Here is a 22,147-nt window from a genome sequence, read left to right on the forward strand (position 1 = left end):
TTTGAATAGTAATAGCCGCATAAACCTACATGAATTAAGTGAAAACATTGAGTGGATTAAATACTATCGTTTTCAGCACAGCTTTTTATACAGGATTATTTCTTCTAATAATCATGATTTATTACCAGTTTTGGGGATTATAATGAATTTATTGTTATATAATATACTTGTAAACACCTTGCTCCGTTCACACTTGTGATATGCTGGACGGATATGCTGTTGGCAAGCAGGAAAACCCGAACAAGGCAAAAATCACATTAGATAGATAGATAGATAGATAGATAGATAGATAGATAGATAGATAGATAGATAGATAGATAGATAGATAGATCTTGCCAACAGCATATCACAAGTGTGAACGGAGCAAGGTGTTGACAAGTGCACGGGATGGGATATGCGAGTCCTCCCGGTTTTTTTTTTTTAAATTCTCTCATAGGGAAATATAATGAAATAAAACAGCTGTGTTGAGATGGTGAACATTGACATTGAGAAATAATGTGGGATTTGCGCGTGTACATAAAATGGATATGGAGTGTGGGCTAAGTTGCATTCAGCCTTCTTGCCTGATAGTATATCGCCATGTAGCGACCCAGTCATCTGCAAAGGGTCAGCACATACTCATTTGTATGTACCAAATTTAATTATCCCGGGTAGTTCAGCATATTCAAAGACTATGATAAATGCTATTAAAATACACATGACTCCACAAAATAAAGGTGCAGTACATTCTTCTATGAAAATACTGTATTCTGGTTTACGGCTTGACATCCGATTGTGTGTAATTCATAGCAGTACCCACAGCTCCTGCACAGCGCATGTTGAGAGCGGATTACACGTGAGCGCTTACCAGACAGTGTGTTTACCCATGGCCACCTCGTCTCTAAATAAGTGTATAGGAAATAAATGTATGAATGTGTAAATAAATCAGTGTAAGCCTATATATCAATGTATAAAAGTGTCTCGTCTCGTCTCATCTCATCTTCCGCTTATCCGGGACCGGGTCGCGGAGGCAGCAGTCTAAGCATGGAAGCCCAAACTTCCCTTTCCCCAGATACCTCGGCCAGCTCCTCGGGAAGAACACCGAGGCGTTCCCAGGCCAGCTGAGAGACATAGTCCCTCCAGCGTGGGCCTCCTCCCGGGGGGACATGCCTGGAACACCTCCCCAGGGAGGCGTCCAGGAGGCATCCGAAAAAGATGCCCGAGCCACCTCAGCTGATTCCTCTCAATGTGGAGGAGCAGCGGCTCTACTCCGAGCTCCTCCCGAGTGACTGTGCTTCTCACCCTATCTCTAAGGGAGCGCCCAGCCACCCTGCGAAGGAAACTCATTTCGGCCGCTTGTATCCGTGATCTTGTTCTTTCTGTCATTACCCAAAGCTCATGACCATAGGTGAGAGTTGGAACGTAGATCAACCAGTAAATTGAGAGCTTCACCTTTTGGCTCAGCTCCTTCACCACGACAGACCGGTAAAGCGACCGCATCACTGCGGAGGCTGCACTGATCCGCCTGTCGATCTCACGCTCCATCCTTCCCTCACTCGTGAACAAGATCCCGAGATACTTAAACTCCTCCACTTGAGGCAGGATTTCTCCACCAACCTGGAGAGGGCAAGCCACCCTTTTCCGGTTGAGAACCATGGCCTCGGACTTGGAGGTGCTGATTCTCATCCCAGCCGCTTCACACTCGACTGCAAACCGCCCCAGTGCATGCTGAAGGTCCTGGTTTGAAGAAGCCAACAGGACAACATCATCCGCAAAAAGCAGAGATGAAATCCTGTGGTTCCCAAACAGGATTCCTTCCGGCCCCTGGCTGTGCCTAGAAATTCTGTCCATAAAAATTTTGAACAGAACCGGTGACAAAGGGCAGCCCTGCCGGAGTCCAACATGCACTGGGAACAGGTCTGACTTACTGCCAGCAATGCGAACCAGACTCCTGCTTCGTTCGTACAGGGACCGGACAGCCCTTAGCAAAGAGCCCCGAACCCCATACTCCCGAAGCACCCCCCCACAGAATACCACAGGGGACACGGTCGAATGCCTTCTCCAGATCCACAAAGCACATGTAGACTGGTTGGGCAAACTCCCATGAACCCTCGAGCACCCTATGAAGGGTATAGAGCTGGTCCAGTGTTCCGCGACCAGGACAAAAACCGCATTGTTCCTCCTGGATCCGAGGTTCGACTATTGGTCATTCTCCTCTCCAGTACCCTGGAGTAAACTTTCCCTGGGAGGCTGAGAAGTGTGATTCCCCTATAATTGGAGCACACTCTCCGGTCCCCTTTCTTAAAAAGAGGGACCACCACCCCAGTCTGTCACTCCAGAGGCACTGTCCCCGACCACCACACGATGTTGCAGAGGCATGTCAACCAAGACAGCCCCACAACATCCAGAGACTTGAGATACTCAGGGTGGATCTCATCCACCCCCGGTGCCTTGCCACCGAGGAGCTTGCAAACCACCTCAGTGACTTCCTCTTGGATAATGGACGAGTCCACCTCTGAGTCATCAGCCTCAGTCTCCTCAGTGGAAGACATGACGGTAGGATTGAGGAGATCCTCAAAGTATTCCTTCCACCGCCCGACAATGTCCCCAGTCGAGGTCAACAGCTCCCCACCCGCACTGTAAACAGTGGCAGAGTACTGCTTCCCCCTCCTGAGGCGCCGGACGGTTTGCCAGAATTTCTTCGAGGCCGACCGATAGTCCTTCTCCATGGCCTCCCCGAACTCCTCCCAGTTCTGAATTTTTGCCTCCACAACTGCCCAAGCTGCAGCATGCCTGGCCTGCCGATACCTGTCAGCTGCCTCAGGAGTCCCGGAGGTCAACATGGCCTGATAGGACTCCTTCAGCTTGACGGCATCCCTTACTTCCGGTGTCCACCACCGGGTTTGGGGATTGCCACCACGACAGGCACCGGAGACCTTGCGGCCACAGCTCCGAACAGCTGCATCCACAATGGAGGTAGAGAACATGGTCCACTCAGACTCAATGTCCCCCGCCTCCCTCGGAAGCTGGGAAAAGCTCTCCCGGAGGTGGGAGTAAAGACCTCCCCAACAGAGTACTCGGCCAGACGTTCCCAGCAGACCCTCACCATACGTTTGGGCCTGCCAGGTCTGTCCAGCTTCCTCCTCTGCCAGCAGATCCAACTCACCACCAGGTGGTGATCAGTTGACAGCTCAGCCCCTCTCTTCACCAGAGTGTCCAAGACATAGGGCCGGAGATCAGATGAAATGACTACAGAGTCTATCATCGACCTCCAACCTAAGGTCTCCTGGTGCCATGTGCACTTATGGACACCCCTATGCTGGAAGATGGTGTTCGTTATGGACAAACCGTGACTAGCACAGAAGTCCAATAAGAAAACACCACTCGGGTTCAGATCGGGGAGGCCGTTCCTCCCAACCACGCCCCTCCAGGTGTCACTGTCATTGCCCACATGAGCATTGAAGTCCCCCAGTAGCACAATGGAGTCCCCAGTCTGGGCACCCCTCAGTACCTCTCCCAGGGACTCCAAGAAGGCTGGATACTCTATACTGCTATTTGGCCCGTAGGCACAAACAGCAAGAGCCCTCCCCCCAATCCGAAGGCGCAGAGAGGCGACCCTCTCATTCACTGGGGTAAACTCCAACACATGGCAGCTGAGCTGGGGAGCTATAAGCAAGCCCACACCAGCCTGCCGTCGCTCACCAAGGGCGACTCCAGAGAAGTGGAGGGTCCAGCCCCTCTCGAGGAGCTGGGTTCCAGAGCCCAAGCTGTGCGTGGAGGTGAGCCCGACTATCTCTAGCCGGTACCTCTCAACCTCCCGCACAAGCTCAGGCTCCTTCCCCCCCAGCGAAGTGACATTCCATGTCCCAACAGCCAGCCGCTGTGTCCGGGGATCAGGTCGTCGAGGCCCCTGCCTTCGACTGCCACCCAATCCACACTGCACCAAACCCCTACTGCTACCTCTGTGGGTGGTGAACCCACAGGAGGTCGGGCCCACGTCACCTCTTCGGGCTGAGCCCGGCCAGGCCCCATGGGCAAAGGCCCGGCCACCAAGCGCTCGCATACGAGCCCCAACCCCGGGCCTGGCTCCAGGGTGGGGCCCCGGCTGCATCATACCGGGCGACGTCACGGTCCTTGCTTTTTTCTCCATAGGGGTTTTTGGTGAACTGCTCTTGGTCTGGCCTGTCACCTAGGACCTGTCTGCCTTGGGAAACCCTGACAGGGGCATAATGCCCCCGACAACATAGCTCCTAGGATCATTCAAGCACACAAACCCCTCCACCACAATTAGGTGGCAGTTCTAGGAGGGGATAAATGTGTAAATAAACATGTGTCAATGTATGAAAGTACATTGTTAATGTAATGAGTTTTTGTGTAATGTAATGAAATGAATTATGGATTTTGCATAAGACTTTTTTTTATTTTTTTATTCAGATATACATTAGCTGGTTCTCTTACAACTTGTTCAAGCAAAGGTCAAAGTACAGACATAACAGAAACAGAATCTGTCACTGATCCATCTACACATCCTGTAACGTTTATAGTGAATAATGATGAGCAGTCTGTCGGCTTTTGAGTGAAAACAGACGTGTGCCAGCAGCACTCGCCTCGCATGTGCTGCTCATAGTGCGTGCTGGCTATTGTTTTCAATTGCGTGTGTGAACAATGACATTAATAGCGTGTATGCGAGTGTACTGGCTTGCAATTAGAAGTTACTTTCAGATGGTACTGTACCTGCTACAAGTTAGTATGTTCATGGTATAAAACTATAATTTATAATCTGTCACAATGTTTACTCAGCAATAGTCAACAAACTTATACTGTACTTATTGCATTAATTTATAAAAATGACTCACCAGGCAGTTTGTAATTTTGCCGTCTTTTTTCTTTTCAATGTGTTTGGATCCCTTGCAATGCTGTTTCAATGACAACCAACCTTTACCACCATAATTGATTTTTCCATCGCACAGACTGCAAAGTGCTTTCCCCGTATCCTTGTGCTTGAAAATGAATTCCGATAGACATCCGTCTACTTTTTCGAGCCACAACCATTTCCAATAATTTTATCCCTGCATCCAACTTCGAAACCGTTCCACTATCTCTCTTATGGAGAATATCTCTCTTCCACGACATCTCGCAAGGGCGAGCATACACAACACTGATTATTTAGAAAAATACATACAATACGTACACCAAATCTACTTAAATTTACAAAAAACAAAAGTACCTAAAGGCGAATGTGACAAACTGTGCGGCAAGTCCGGCATAGGAGCAGCCATAAATGTTTTCTTGTTCTTTCGTGTATTCTCACGGTATTTCACTCAGTTGTTGCCGAATGTCAACAAACAACCGACATCGATCAAAACATATCAAAAGCAAGCTAACTCAATTGGCACACTCCACTAATCTAACCTTCTAAGAAGTTTTTAAGAGGAATTATACAAAAATTTTTTTTTTAAAAAGATCACTTTGGTGAGAAATAGCAGAATTCCGCTAAATAGCAGACATCTGGGATCCCTGTGGATTTTCCATAGGATTGTAAATCCTATTGGAATTTGTAGACCTAGCTCTATTTCTGATAGCATGGCTGTGGAGCATGGGTCGCACAGTATCAGAACAAGCTGGTGTTGAGGTAATAAGTCTTCTGTTTTTATTTTCATCTGTACTCACATTTTGCCCTGTTAGATCGTTGAATTCATCCACTCGATCTGCAATGTCATTGGCTTGTCGGGGTGCAATCTCTGCATTCTCAGCCACTGTTTCTGTACTCCTTTCCTGAGATATTGCTCTTAATTCGTCAGTCTTTGGCAGAGCATCAATCTTTGATTCCAGGATAGAAATCCTCTGTTCTAGTTCTGTGCATTTTCTGCAGGATCTCCTGGATTTTTTGCCCCCTGGCATTGTTTTAAAAGCTAACTTATAAAGATGAAAAATAAAATGAAGAAATGGTGGAAATTAAATTAAAAGCTTATAAAGATGAAAAAGTAGTGGAAATTAAATGAGAACGTAAAGTAAAATAAAGATCAAGCAGGAGCAAAGCAAAGAAGCATCCTACTCGCTTGAGTAGGAGGAGTAAGCTGGCATGCTGACCAAGATCCACCAGGCCCTCCAACTTTGTCAACCTACTATACACAACCTGCCCCTTCAGCCTCTCCAGCTCCTACAGCCACATCTTCCAATGAGCCAACAGCATCTCTTCCTCTGCACAGCCGTGAGCCCCGCCTGCCTGCCCCAGAGAGGTACAGTGGAGACCCTAAAGGTTGCAGGGGCTTTCTAACCCAGTGCCGTCTGTCCTTCGACCTGCTGCCTACCCAACCGAGCATTCCCGAGTGGCCTACGTCATCACACTTGACTGGAAGAGCCCTGGCCTGGGCCACAGCCCTCTATGAAAGCAACAGCCCTGTTTGCGCTTCCTTCCTGTCCTTCTCCAAGGAGATGTTGAAGGTCTTCTCCCCAGAAGTCAGCGGTCGCACAGCAGCCAACAAACTTCTCCAGCTTCGCCAAGGCCGTCAGTCAGCAGGGGACTATGCCATTCAGTTCCGCACCCTAGCAGCGGAAAGCGGCTCGGGGGAGCAGGCCTTGCTCGCTACCCTCTACAGTGGATTGGCTGACCACATTAAGGATGGGCTAGCTTCGTGGGAGGAGGCTGAAGACCTCAAGTCATTGATCTCTCAAGTCATCCGGTTGGACAATCGGCTGCAGGAACGAAACAAAGTCCCGAAAAGCTCTGTTTACCAAGCAGTGCCAGTCCATAGCAGCCCAGCAGTCAACTCCTCTGATGGAGGACTGGAGCCCAGGCAGTGGGTGGGGGGGGGACTCGACTGTCTCAGGCAGAACGTGATAGGTGAATGAGGGAGCGTTGCTGCATTTACTGCGGAAGGCCTGGGCATTTTTGCAGCACCTGCCCAGAACTCCCGGGAAAAGGCCAAACCCCGTCCAGCCCCAGGAGATCTGTGACGGGGGTGACATCGTCTCCTGATCTCCCATCCACCAGCTTCTTCGTTCCTGTAACTCTCTCCTGGGATCACCAGCTGCGCACACTCCAGGCCTCTATTGACTCTGGTGCTGCCGGCAATTTCATGGACCTCTCTCTAGCACAGCATCTTGGGATTCCCACATCTAGCCTTGATCCCCCTCTGTCAGTGACTGCCTTAGATGGACGGCCTTTGGGTGGGGGTCTTGTAGATCTAATGACCTCTACTGTTCATGTACGGATCGACAGTCACCAGGAGGAACGGTCATTCCATGTAATCCAGTCTCCAGAATTTCCCATAGTCCTTGGATTCCCCTGGCTGACTCACCACAACCCTCATCTAGACTGGGGCTCACACACGATCCTCCAGTGGGGCCCCACTTGCCATGCCAGCTGTCTTGTCTCAAGTACCTGTCCCGAGTTTCTCAAGCCTCCCAAGTTGTCCCGAGTGCCTCCTGAGTATCATGACTTGAGAGAAGTGTTCTGCAAAGGAAAAGCAGTGGCCCTACCACCTCACAGACCCTGATTGTGCCATTGACCTGCTGCCCGACACTTGTCCACCTAGGGGTCGCATCTTTTCACGCTCTGCGCCGGAACGCCTAGCCATGGAACAATATATCAAGGAGTCACTGTCCTCAGGCTTCACTCAACCCCCTTCTCCAGCTGGAGCTGGCTTCTTTGTGGGCAGGAAGGATGGAGGCCTGAGGCCTTGCATCGATTACAGAGGACTCAACAAGATTACTATCCGTAACGTTACCCCCTGCCACTAATGTCATCAGTTTTCAAACTCCTGCAAAATGCCACCATCTTTACCAAATTGGACCTTCGCAACGCCTACCATCTGGTCCGAATTCGTGGAGATGAGTGGAAGACTGCGTTTAACACCCCAACTGGCCACTATGAATACCAGGTCATGCCCTTTGGGCTCACAAACGCTCCTGTGTTCCAGGCCCTGATTAATGATGTCCTTTGTGACATGCTGAACAGATTTGTTTGTTTATTTAGATATTTAGATTTTTTCCAAGACCCCCTCCGAGCACATCCAGCAGGTCCGACAGGTTCAGTCACCTCCTCAAGAACAAACTTTTTGTCAAAACTGAGAAATGTGAATTTCATGTTCCCAAGGTGTCCTTTCTCGGCTATGTCATCTCTGAGGGGAGGATTCTCATGGACCCTAAGAAGGTGGAAGCAGTACAGGATTGGCCTGTCCCCAACACAATCAAGGAGATGCAGAGATTCTTGGGCTTTGCAAATTTCTACCGGAGGTTCATCCGTAACTTCAGTTCCATTGTTGCCCCCATCTCTGCACTCACTCGAAAATGCCACTCCCCCTTCTCATGGACTCCTGAGGCTGGCTAGGCATTCAGGGCTCTCAAGCAGTGCTTCACCTCCATTCCCATCTTCCATCATCCTGACCCCACTCAACCATTCATTGTGGAAGTGGATGCCTCTAATGTAGGGGTTGGAGCAGTCTTATTTCAGAGATCCTCTGACGGCAAAGTCCACCCTTGTGCCTTTTTCTCTTGCAAATTGTCTGTCAGAGGAGAACTATGACATTGGCAACCAGGAACTCTTGGCAGTTAAGCTGGCATTGGAAGAATGGAGACAGTGGCTAGAGGAGGCTCATCATCCCTTCCTAGTGTGGACTGACCATAAGAATCTGCAATATATCCAGCAGGCTAAGCGGCTGAACCCTCGCCAGGCAAGATGGGCTCTCTTCAACAGGTTCGACTTCACGCTCTCCTACAGACCAGGCTCTAAGAATATCAAACCTCATGCACTTTCATGCCAATTCCAGCCAGGCAGTCTAGAGCCCCCCGGAAACAATCATCCCAAGTTCATGGCTCATTGCACCCGTCTGCTAGGGCATAACATCTATAGTTCAGCAAGCACTGCGCAATGATCCTGGCCCTGATAATGTTCCTGCAGGTCTCTTGTTTGTTCCCAGGTCTGCATGTGGTCAAGTTCTCCAGTGGGGTCACTCCTCCCAACTGGCAGTCCATCCTGTCATCTCGAACACTGGAGTTTCTTCAGCGTCGCTTCTGGTGGCCAGATATGAAGGAGGATGTGCAGATCTTCGTGGCTAGCTGTCCCAACTGCGTCCAGGGAAAAGATCCATGCCAGAGGACCCAGGGCCTGCTCCACCCCTTGCCCATTCCTCACAGACCATGGTCGCACATCTCCCTTGACTTTATCACTGGCCTGCCTACCTCTGAAGGTAACACCACCATTCTTATTATTGATAGACTCTCAAGCCTGTCGCTCTTTGCCCAAATTGCCCTCTGCCTCTGAAACTGCCAGACTAATGTGACCATGTGTTCCAAGTCTTTGGCCTCCCCCAAGATGTCTCGGACCGTGGACCCCAGTTTACCTCCTGCTTCTGGTGAGCCTTCTGCAAGCTAATCGGGGCAACTGCAAGCTTCTCATCTGGCTTCCATCCCCAGTCTAATGGGTAGACAGAGACTGAATCAAGACCTTGAAGCCGCCTTGAGATGCATGGTCTCGACCAATCCCACCTCCTGGTGCTCCCAACTCCCATGGGCTGAATACGCTCAACATGAAGTGCTCAGCTATAGGTATGTCACCCTTTGAGTGTCAGTTTTGCTACCAACCGCCTTTGTTCCCTGAACAGGAGGTGGATGCTGGGGTCCCATCTGCCCAGCAGTTTGTGCAGCGGTGTCGGCGTACGTGGGGTAGAGCTAGACGTGCCTTGCTGAAAGCCTCCCGACAGTACCAGCAGCAGTCCAATCGCCGTCAGAGGTTGGTCACCTTCCGACCTGGCCAGAGGGTCTGGCTTTCAGCTCGGGATCTTCCTCTGAGGGTGGAGAACCGGAAGCTGGTGCTGCGGTTCGTTGGTCCCTTCAAGGTGCTCTGCCGGGTCAACCCCGTGGCCTATACTCTACAGCTGCCCCGTTCCATGAGGGTCTACCCGACCTTCCATGTCTCCCGTCTCTGCCCAGTGGTCACTTCACCGCTGTCTCCTGTTCCTCGGCCACTGCCTCCTCCTCCTCGGTTCATCGATGGCCGGGCCACGTACATGGTCAACCGGCTCCTGGATTCCCACCGTGTTCGTGGGTCTCTTCAGTATCTGGTGGACTGGGAGGGGTATGGGCCGGAGGAGCGCTCCTGGGTGCCATCGAGAGACATACTTGACTGCTCCTTGGTTAGAGACTTCCATCGCTTACGTCCTGATCGGCCTGGGATCGTCAGGAGACGATCTTAGGGGGGAGGTTCTGTCAGGTTCTGTGGACATTTTTAGCCTGCTGTTCATTTACCTGGCCACTAGATGTCACCTTTCAGCAGTTTATTTTCTTTTACCCTTGTTTTTCCTGGGTTACACTTGGCTTCATGCTATTGGCTAATTGACTCATGGATGGCTAGTAGTTGATTGGTTGGCCTATATATATAGGAGTCTGTTTTCTTTTCACTCTGCTGAGTTCTCCTGTGAGCCACCATGTGAGTACTTGTCCTGGTTTTTCACGATAGCTGTTTGCTCCACTGTTCTGAACTGCCTTTTTGACCTTTGCATCTGTTTTTTTTCTAAGAGGATTGTTTTGCTTTGGACTTTCTTGATTGGACATTAACCTTGAACTCTGTCTTATTTTTTGGACACTTAAAAGCCGGTGATTTTCTCTGTTGGATTTTGTAACCTGGGACTTGATCTTTGGATTCCACGGTCTGCTGATTATAAATGATTTTTGAACTCTGAACTGTTGTGCCAAGTACTGTTTTGCCATTTTGATTTTCTAATTTTTTTTTGGTGCATTTTAATGACTGGCCTTTTGCCTATTTGGAACTGGAGTATACATGCTAAAGATATATTTTGATTTTTGATCTGTGGCTCTCAGTAAAGACTTTTTTTTTTGAAAATGCTAATTCTCTGCATCTCTGTCCTGAATCTGTCTCCTTCGAAGGGTGGCCTTGAGGTTTAAGATGTTCAATCCCCATCTCAACCCAAACCGTGACAGCTCTAGAACCTGGATATACCTTTCAGCATTGTCTTTCCAGATGTGTAAGCTGCCCATGCCACATGCACTAATGCAACCCCAAAGCATCAGGGATGCAGGCTTCTGAACTGAGTGCTGATAACAACTTGGGTCATCCTTCTCTTTAGTCCGAATGACACGGCATCCTTGATTTCCATAAAGAACTTCAAATTTTTATTCGTCTGACCACAGAACAGTTTTCCACTTTGCCACAGTCCATTTTAAATGAGCCTTGGCCCAGAGAAGACGTCTGCGCTTCTGGATCATGTTTAGATATAGCTTCTTTGAACTATAGGTTTTTTAGCTGGCAACGGCAGATTGCACGGTGAATTGTGTTCACAGATAATGTTCTCTGGAAATATTCCTGAGCCCATTTTGTGATTTCCAATACAGAAGCATGCCTGTATGTGATGCAGTGGCGTCTAAGGGCCCGAAGATCACAGGCACCCAGTATGGTTTTCTGGCATTGACCCTTACACACAGATTCTTCCAGATTCTCTGAATCTTTTGATATTATGCACTGTAGATGATATGTTCAAACTCTTTGCAATTTTACACTGTCGAACTCCTTTCTGATATTGCTCCACTATTTATCGGCGCAGAATTAGGGGATTGGTGAGCCTCTTCCCATCTTTACTTCTGAGAACCACTGCCACTCCAAGATGCTCTTTTTATACCCAGTTATGTTAATGACCTATTGCCAATTGACCTAATGAGTTGCAATTTGGTCCTCCAGCTGTTCCTTTTTTGTACCTTTAACTTTTCCAGCCTCTTAATGCCCCTGTCCCAACTTTTTTGAGATGTGTTGTCATGAAATTTCAAATGAGCCAATATTTGGCATGAAATTTCAAAATGTCTCACTTTTGACATTTGATATTATGTCTATGTTCTATTGTGAATACCATATCAGTTTGAGATTTGTAAATTATTGCATTCCGTTTTTATTTACAATTTGTACTTTGTCCCAACTTTTTTGGAATCGGGGTTATACTCTTTCAAATCACTGGTCTTCTCTGGCTAAAATGCATACATTGAACTCCTGAAATGAGTGTCCTTTGTTATCAAGATGAAGATAGACTGCAGAGTCCTGGCCTGAGGAACTGGCTCTTGTGTTGAGCTGTGAAGCGGGGTTTTTTGTTTGTTTTTCCTCTCCCCAATATACAGGTCTGTGCACTCCTCACTGCATTGAATTGCATACACTGGTGTCCTCTGTCTGGGTATTCTGTCCTTGGGCTGGAACAATTTCTTTTAGCACCTTTGATCAGAGTCTGATCTCACTAATGCACCTGTAGCTGAACTGAATGAACACACACCCCCACAGACACCCCAAAATCTAGTGGAAAGCATTCCCAGAAGAGTGGCACTTATTATAAAAGCAAATCTGAATGGGATGTTCAACAAGCACATATGGATGTGGTGGTCAGGGGTGCACATAATTTTTTTTAGCTAATGTTATTAATGGTATTAGTTGTTTTCTGTTTGTTTTAAAACCCAACTGGGGTGTGCAAACTTGTACACTGTACTGTAAGCCCTCTTATGTTAAGCTGTGTGATTTTTCTCATTACTGCTTTGTGTGTACAGTTTGCAAGTTTCCAAGCCCTCACTGAACTCGTCCATAAAAGTACATCCTATGACAGCCAAGCGGCTGGCATTCACTTCCTGTGTGGGGGAATGGCTGCGTGTTCTGCTATTGTGGCCTGCCAACCACTCGACACACTCCATACACTCTTTGCTGCTCAGGGAGAACCCAAGGTACCACGAGCACACACACAAAAAATGTCCAAGAATATAATCTGAAAGCAGTGTTGTCATGGACGTGTTCTCCCTGTGAGCAGGTTTACAGGACTCTCCGTCATGCTGTGAGCACCATGTACATCCAAAAGGGGGCGCTCACCTTCTACAGAGGCCTTACCCCCACACTGGTGGCTGTGTTCCCCTACGCCAGCCTCCAGTTCTTCAGCTACAATATCTTCAAGAAGATGCTGGAACACGATGGCAGGACATCTAAAGGTCACTTGGCGTGTATACCTGATGTTACTTGTGTGAGCATATTGCTGTGACGATGTGGCTTGATAAACGTATTTTATCATATGTTTGTTTACAGTATGCAGTGCAACAAAACATCCGGAAGTCAAGTGTCTGAGAGAGGTGTTGACCAGGAGTGGAGCTATGATTTACAATGGGAAAGTGTAGTAAGGATTTACAGTGACTGGGTGGAGCTATAATTTATAATGATGGGGTGAAGCAGCAATGTTTATTGACAGGAATGAGCAATTTCTAGTAACGGGGTGGAACTATGATTTATAGTCATGAGGTAGAGCAACAATATTCAGTGGCAGAGAGGAGCTTCAAATTAGTGATGGAGTGGAGCTACAATTTTTTAGTGACAAGGTGGAGCTAGAATTTATATACTGACAAGGGTGGAGCTATGATTTAAAGTGGCAGGGGCGGGGTTACAATTTATAGTGGCAGGGGGTGGAGCTATGATTTCTATTGTGACAGTGGTGGAGCTTCCACTTTGTCAGGATGGAGCTACAATTTGTAGTTACAGGGGGTGGAGCTATGATTTATAGCCTCAGGGTAGACCTCTAATTTATATAGTGATGGTGGAGCTATGATTTATGTAGTGACAGAGGGTGGAGCTCTGATTTATAGTAATGAGGTGGAGCTATGATTTTGATAATGGTCATGGAGTTGTGATTTTGTGACTGGGTGGAGCTACAATTTATAGTGATGGGGTAGAGCTATGATTTAGTATGGCAAGGGGTGGAGCTACAATTTATAGTGGCAGGGTGGAGCTGTGATTTCTATAGTAACAGTGGTGGAACTATGATTTATAATGACAGGGTGGAGCTATGATTTATAGTGATGGGGGGCTGGAGCTACGATTTACAGTGAGCTGCAATTTATATTGTCACGGGGTGGAGCTATGATTTACAGTGAGGAGGCTGAGATACAATTTACAATGACAAGGTCCAGCAACAATGTATAGTCACAGGGGATGGAGCTTGACCTGTTCGATCACGGTTACACTGTATTAGAGACACTGATCTATATTTGTTCTTCTGTGATACAAAAATGTAACACCTGTATGTAACTCTTAACCGGTACTGGTTTCTGATGAAGTAAATTAAAAGTGAAAGAGGCGTGTCCTGCTCCCTACAGGTGGGCTGCAGAGCCTTGAGTGGCAGCATAGCCGGAGTCATCAGTAAAACCCTCACCTACCCCTTTGACCTGTTCAAAAAGAGACTGCAGGTCGGTGGGTTCGAGAAGGCCAGAGTGCACTTTGGACAGGTGAGACGCGTTACACTGAAACACGGACAGGCTGAGATTTACACATCAACGCATACTGTATCAGCTTTTTACACAGAGAAGTTGTACCCAGTTTAGAGAAAAAAAATCCTTTGGGATCTCATTAAAGGTGTTATTTAAAAAAATAGATTTAACAATCATTTTAACATGGTTAATAGAAACCCAAAGCTAGAGCTAAGAGGAAATCAGAGCTAGTGTTGACTAACAGTCCTGGCATGTCTTTTAAAAAGTCTTTATTCACAGTTCAAGTGTACGGAAGCCGAGAGAGACCCTTCATATAATCCTTTTTTTTAATTCGCCTTGTTCTCCCGAGATAACGACATAATTAATTCAGGATCTCGAGAAAACACAACTAATACGAGATCTCGAGAAAACAAAACCGTTATTAGATCTCGAGAAAACAAAATTCTGTGATCTCGAGAAAACAAAACAATTATTTCATCATCTCGAGTAAACAGCTAAGAAATGGTTCATTCAGGTGTGCCAAGAGACTTGACATGCTGACTTTGAGGCTATTGCTCATTCTGTATAGATGCAACTTTGGTCATTAGTGTCCTGGAATAATCGATCACCTAATAAGACAATATTTTGATCAGGGGTTAACACAGGGAGAGATTGCATGAAGTCTTTTAATAAGGGATAATTTCAAAATTAGTCTGCGGCACCTCCGCAGAAGACTGGCCTGGCTTCATCTCTACCGACGGAGATAGTGATCCAGCTGAGATCATGAAATAATTGTTTTCTCAAGATCTCAAATTAGTTGTTTTTTCTCGATCCTGAATTAATTGTCGTTATCTCGGGATAACAAGGTGAATAAAAAAGATTATATGAAGGGCCTCTCGCGGCTTCCGTACAAGTGTTAGCTTAATGAAAAATTAGTTTCAGCAAAACTGTCCCAAACTAATTTGATGCTACTATTGGCTAGCAGAAAGTGAATGCTAGTGTGGGCTAACAGGAAGTTTGAGCTGGTGTTTGCTTGTATAATTCACTTTACTGGGCAAGCGCAGTTTTGTTTGTCCCATTAGTGTTGCCATACTTCACCACATTATATATTGGCTTGCTCTTGTAGCCTTGTGATGCTAATTTACGTGAGCACAAATACAAGGTTTGTGATGTTAATGGACTACAAAAGTAGCAGGTCTGCATCAACAGGGCACTAATGCTTGACGTGTGTGTTTTCTGCGAAGGTCTGGACCTACCGTGGATTCATGGACTGCATAGTGTGCATCGCTCGAGAAGGACTAGCTGCCTTCTTTCAGGGTCTTTCTCCCAGCCTGATAAAGGCGGCTATGTCTACTGGCCTCACCTTCTGGTACGAGTTCTTCACCAGCACCATCTCCAACCTGAGGAGGAAGTGCTGAACAGAACGGTATGCCAGGGTGAGGGAGAAAGCCTGGACTCAGCTGCTACATGTTCAGCTGTAAAGTGTTTCTATGACAAGACACTCACCAGTGTTTAGGTGGTTAAATCTGTGAGAACACTATTGTTCGGAAACTTGTGCACGAGGACGCTTTACTGTAAATGAGGCGAGTGATGTAGCTAGCTGGTTAACAACAAGGTGTAGTAACATTGCACAAAAATATCCAGAACATAAACTCTTACCTCAGATGTGTTGGCAAATTACTAAAGAAAAGGATTTCATGACTGAAATTACACTTGGGATTGATTGATAACTGAATTTCCACAGGTTACATCATACTGAGAAACATCAAACTTCACCACAGCTGGATTATTTCTATGACTAGTTTCTTTTTCCGTATGCAGGGATGCCGGCTTGCTAATTAGTTAGCGTGCTCACTGTGGTTGTCTTTCCATTTAGCAATTTTTCTTTTTTTTTCTGAGTGCTTGCTAGTTGAAGGTCTACATTAATGATCTGTCAGGTATGCATCGTCTGATATTGTTACACCTATCATATGCAATCAGCTGTGTATGTATTTAAGTGGGCAGGGTTTAAAGGTGCACTATTTAATGATGTTGACTTTGCACTGTATGAGGGTAAGGCTACTTGTTTGCTTTATACGCAGATACAGTACCTCATTCTCTTATCCATTTTTATCAATGATATACATGAGGTTTGTTATGTGTTTATTTATACTGCAGCTTGTATCATCTCTGTACGCTAACAAGTGCCTCTGGGTTTATATTTATAGTAGCAGTATTAGTGGTTTCTAGCTTGTTTTAGGTCATTTGATTAAATTGTTTTTATTAAAGTGTGTGCACTGGGTTATGTTTTGTTTCCCAAGTTGATAAATCCCAATGCTACGTGTTAGCAAGAGAGACAAATATTCTTAAAGATGGTTTCATGTGTTTTTTTTTCCTTTCCCCTCCCTTATTTATTTAAATAAGGAACATGAGGACGTCAGAATGTTCATTTTACCATCCAGTCAGCTGCATTTAAAGTTGCTTTATATTAAAGTACTTTTGGAAAAAGTATAACATCGTGTGGCTGTACCTCCCTCCTGAGCTCACTTATTTGATTTACTGATCGTTACCTTGCCAGGGACAGCATTCACCAGGGGGCAAGGTATTGTTTTCGGTGGGGTTTCTTTGTTTTTGTTAACGATATTAAGGGAAAATGGCTGGACCAACCTTCATGAAACTTTCAGGATGGATAGGCATTGGTCTCAAATAGAACCTCCAACATTTTGAGGGTCATCTGGTCAAGGTCACAAAAGGTCAATCATTTTTGTTGTGGCTACTGCCTCATATAGAGGTGCTAGCCACTACATAGTTGTGCTGTAAGAGTGTAACAGTCGTGCACTGCGCATACACGTGTTCTGATTAAAATGGCTGGTGAGTGTATACACCACCATCGGTTCACCATTCAAAATAAATGGACTCGACTAAAGAAATCGCTTTCAGACATGTTTATGCTTATTCCAGAGGGAAAGTGTGTTCCACTGAGCTCTAGCACCGGGCCATTTCCGGGAAACGAGTTTGGGTTGTGACGAGTGTGTGTGTGTGTGTGTGTGTGTGTGTGTGTGTGTGTGTGTGTGTGTGTGTGTCAGCCTCGGTTCAGAGGTTTCAGTTTTGAAAACTGTAATCAGTAAGAGTAGAATAATAAAGTACAGACACTTGGTATATTTTTTTACTTCTGTGAATTTATTAATTGTTCATTTTTGGATTACACCATTTTTGTAGCTACTGCCTCAGAGTAAATATATGATGTATTTACTGTATGTTCATGGGATCAGAAAACTATTTTCTTTATAAGCCACATGGACCCATAGGGGACTTTTTTTTTTTTTTACATGATATCTTCCTTCATATTCATAAGTGCTACCGGGCGAGGTTTGTTTTGCCTGCCAACACTTGTTGCTTTTGAATCCACACAGTAAACAAGTCCCATATTAGTCATGCACTGATATAAGTGTTTATCATGATAATCACCTAAGTTTTGTTTTAAAGTGTTCCAGCATGTTAATTTTAAATGAAATTCAGCATTGTCTCTGATATGGCATGATACTGAAATACTTGATTAAACATGAACAGGAATGAAAATGTACAGTGGTGCTTGCAAGTTTATGAACCCTTTAGAATTTTCTATATTTCTGCATAAATATGACCTAAAACATCATCAGATTTTCACAAGTCCTAAAAGTAGATGGAGAGCCCAGTTAAACAAATGAGACAAAAATATTATACTTGGTCATTTATTTATTGAGGAAAATGATCCAAAATTACATATCTGTGAGTGGCAAAAGTATGTGAACCTCTAGGATTAGCAGTTAATTTGAAGGTGAAATTAGTCAGGTGTTTTCAGTCAATGGGATGACAATCAGGTGTGAGTGGGCACCCTGTTTTATTTAAAGAACAGGGATCTATCAAAGTCTGATCTTCACAACACATGTTTGTGGAAGTGTATCATGGCATGAACAAAGGAGATTTCTGAGAACCTCAGAAAAAGCGTTGTTGATGCTCATCAGGCTGGAAAAGGTTACAAAACCATCTCTAAAGAGTTTGGACTGCACCAATCCACAGTCAGATTGTGTACAAATGGAGGAAATTCAAGACCATTGTTACCCTCCCAAGGAGTGGTCCACCAACAAAGATCACTCCAAGAGCAAGGTGTCTAATAGTCGGCGAGGTCACAAAGGACCCCAGGGTAACTTCTAAGCAACTGAAGGCCTCTCACATTGGTTAATGTTCATGAGTCCACCATCAGGAGAACACTGAACAACACTGGTGTGCATGGCAGGGTTGCAAGGAGAAAGCCACTGCTCTCCAAAAAGAACATTGCTGCTTGTCTGCAGTTTGCTAAAGATCACGTGGACAAGCCAGAAGGCTATTGGAAAAATGTTGTGCAGATGGATGAGACCAAAATAGAATTTTTTAGTTTCAATGAGAAGCATTATGTTTGGAGAAAGGAAAACACTGCATTCCAGCATAAGGACCTTATCCCATCTGTGAAACATGGTGGTGGTAGTATCATGGTTTGGACCTGTTTTGCTGCATCTGGGCCAGGACGGCTTGCCATCATTGATGGAACAATGAATTCTGAATTATACCAGTGAATTCTAAAGGAAAATGTCAGGACATCTGTCCATGAACTGAATCTCAAGAGAAGGTGGGTCATGCAGCAAGACAACGACCCTAAAGACACAAGTCGTTCTACCAAAGAATGGTTAAACAAGAATAAAGTTAATGTTTTGGAATGGCCAAGTCAAAGTCCTGACCCTAATCCAATCGAAATGTTGTGGAAGGACCTGAAGTGAGCAGTTCATGTGAGGAAACCCACCAGCATCCCAGAGTTGAAGCTGTTCTGTGTGGATGAATGGGCTAAAATTCCTCCAAGCTGGTGTGCAGGACTGATCAACAGTTAGCAGAAACATTTAGTTGCATTTATTGCTGCACAAGGGGTCACACCAGATACTGAAAGCAAAGGTTCACATACTTTTGCCACTCACAGATATGTAATATTGGATCATTTCCCTCAATAAATAAATGACCAAGTATAATATTCTTGTCTCGTTTTTAACTGGGTTCTTTGTATCTACTTTTAGGACTTGTGTGAAAATCTGATGATGTTTTAGGTCATATTTATGCAGAAATATAGAAAATTCTAAGGGGTTCGCAAACTTTCAAGCACCACTGTACCCCAAGACCATCCCCTTCTGGAATGTCACCTCTAAGAACATCTCAACATCTCTAAGGAACTGGTTCTGCTGTTCTCCCTTGTAGGAAACCTGAAAGATTGACTCTCAGACCAAGGTATGCCATTCATATCCAATCTGATGTCATATGTGTCTGAGCTGTTCAGATGAAACAGATCTATAGTTCTGTCTACCACCCCCCCAGACAGATTGTCTAGTTGAGAGGTTGAACCAGAGCCTGAAGAGAATGCTACTGCATGTGGTGAATGACGATGGCCAAAACTGGGACCTCCATCTCCCATGTGTCCTATTCACTGTCAGGGGAACACAGGTTGTTAGGTATGCCCAATATCACCTGATAAGTAGGAACAGTATACATTTTGCACTGAGTGCAAGCAGGGACGCTGGCAAAACTAACTATGACATCATAACTAAAAGGGGAGAGCCAGAAGGTAACACAGACAGGAGGGAGCCCCGGGACATAAAGCAACCAGCCACTACACCGTCAACAAACTCGAGTGAGCAAGTGAGTGGGGGACTGACAGCATCCATACATCCCAGTTTACCAAAATACACTATGCCTGAGGACCTTCCAGATCTACACCTTTACCTAATAAAATTAATAAATGGCTTGACGAAATACATATGTTTTCAGCCAAGACTTAAACACTGAGACTGTGTCTGATTCCCGAACACTACTTGGAAGGCTGTTCAATAACTGTGAGGCTTTGTAAGAAAAGGCTCCGCCCCCTGATGTAGCCTTCACTATACGAGGTACCAGCAGATAGCCTGCACCTTTTGATCTAAGTAGGCGTGGCGGGTCATAGAGGACCAGAGGTTTGCTCAGGTTCTGTGGCGCGAGACCATTCAGTGCTTTAAAGATCAATAGTAGTACTTTATAAACAATATGAAATTTGATTGGGAGCCAATGCAGTGTGGATAAGACAGGGGTGATGGGGTCATATTTTCTAGTTCTGGTAAGGACTCTTGCTGCTGGATTTTGAACTAACTGGACCTTGTTTATGCTCCTACTGGAACATCCAGACATTAAGGCATTACAATAATCCAACCTGGAGGTAACAAAAGCATGAACTAGTTTTTCTGCATCATACAGTGACATTTAAATTTCTTATCAATATTTCTGAGATGAAAGAAAGCTATCTGGGTAATGTTATCAACGCAAGTTGCAAATGAAAGACTGGGGTCAATAATCACTCCGAGGTCTTTTACTGCTGCACATGAAGAAACAGAAAGGCCATCCAGAGTTACTGTGGAATCAGAAAACTTATTTCTAGGTGCATGTGGTCCGAGTACAAGTACTTCAGTCTTGTCAGAGTTAAGCAGAAGGAATTTAATAAGCATCCAGTGTCTAATGTCCTTCACACATTCCTCAATTCTATTAAGCTGGTGTGTCTCATCTGATTTTGCAGAAACATACAACTGTGTGTCATCAGCATAACAGTGGAAACTGGAAGGTGTGTGAAGGTACCATTGATGTCGTAGCATATATTGTGATTTTAGAGAGACATTCATCAAGGCAACGTAAAAAGAAAAAAAAAATCCTGTTGAAAAACACCGTCTCTAATGTTCTACTCAGAAAAATACAGAAGCAACTGTCATTTTTTTATTTATAAAATGCAATAACCTGAAAGATAAAGTCTCATCTCATTATCTCTAGCTGCCTTATCCTGTTCTACAGGGTCGCAGGCAAGCTGGAGCCTATGTTGAACAAAAATAGATGAAATCCTGGCCTTCACAAAAGTCAGTAAGAGACAGTTTGGAAAATGGACTTCAGGTTTGGAATGCTTGTGTTTGAATGCTCCTCCTATTAGTCATTTTAAAGATGCTTTACAGGTAACTGTAGATCCTGTGGGTGGAGCTTCATGAATATGTGTGGGAATCATTCAAATGTCATACTGTTAGAGACCCAATCTTTTTTAAAAAAAAAAAACATACATTATTTACCAGCTGGGCGGCACAGTGGTGTAGTGGTTAGCACTGTCGCCTCACAGCAAGAAGGTCCTGGGTTCGAGCCCCGGGGCCAGCGAGGGCCTTTCTGTGTGGAGTTTGCATGTTCTCCCCGTGTCCGCGTGGGTTTCCTCCAGGTGCTCCGGTTTCCCCCACAGTCCAAAGACATGCAGGTTAGGTTAACTGGTGACTCTAAATTGACCGTAGGTGTGAATGGTTGTCTGTGTCTATGTGTCAGCCCTGTGATAACCTGGCGACTTATCCAGGGTGTACCCCGCCTTTCGCCCGTAGTCAGCTGGGATAGGCTCCAGCTTGCCTGCGACCCTGTAGAAGGATCAAGCGGCTAGAGATAATGAGATGAGATGAGATTTACCAGCTGGGAGGTCTGTATTGTGAAATACCACTGTGTGTGACTGGTAATTACTAACACTGGCCACTAGGTGGTGTGTGTGACTGGTAAATACTAACACTGGCCACTTGGTGGTGTGTGTGATTGGTAATTACTAACACTGGCCACTAGGCAGTGTGTGTGACTGGTGTGTGTGACTGGTAATTACTAACATTGGCCACTAGGCGGTGTGTGTGACTGGTAATTACTAACACTGGCCACTAGTTGGTGTGTGTGACTGGTAATTACTAACACTGGCCACTAGGCAGTGTGTGTGACTGGTGTATGTGACTGGTAATTACTAACATTGGCCACTAGGCGGTGTGTCTCATCTCATCTCATTATCTCTAGCCGCTTTATCCTTCTACAGGGTCGCAGGCAAGTTGGAGCCTATCCCAGCTGACTACGGGCGAAAGGCGGGGTACACCCTGGACAAGTCGCCAGGTCA

General features: G+C 45.7%; 2 protein-coding genes and 1 long non-coding RNA gene across 7 annotated transcripts in view; all 3 read left to right on the forward strand.

Moving 5' to 3' along the window:
• Positions 1–22,147, forward strand: part of LOC132870601 (uncharacterized) — a 315,561-nt gene that overhangs the window by 86,007 nt on the left and 207,407 nt on the right. The window lies entirely within an intron of this gene.
• LOC132870597 (NACHT, LRR and PYD domains-containing protein 12-like) overlaps positions 1–22,147 on the forward strand; it is a 136,739-nt gene that overhangs the window by 57,295 nt on the left and 57,297 nt on the right. The gene's annotated exons all lie outside the window — the stretch shown is intronic.
• On the forward strand, positions 9,531–15,611 carry LOC132871032 (mitochondrial thiamine pyrophosphate carrier-like). Its single transcript, XM_060905187.1, has 5 exons — positions 9,531–10,115; positions 12,520–12,690; positions 12,774–12,960; positions 14,117–14,232; positions 15,438–15,611. Exons 1-5 carry the CDS (start codon positions 9,531–9,533, stop codon positions 15,609–15,611), a joined length of 1,233 nt encoding a protein of 410 aa, XP_060761170.1.

Source organism: Neoarius graeffei, chromosome 22 (assembly GCF_027579695.1).
Source record: "Neoarius graeffei isolate fNeoGra1 chromosome 22, fNeoGra1.pri, whole genome shotgun sequence".
Lineage (NCBI taxonomy): Eukaryota > Metazoa > Chordata > Actinopteri > Siluriformes > Ariidae > Neoarius > Neoarius graeffei.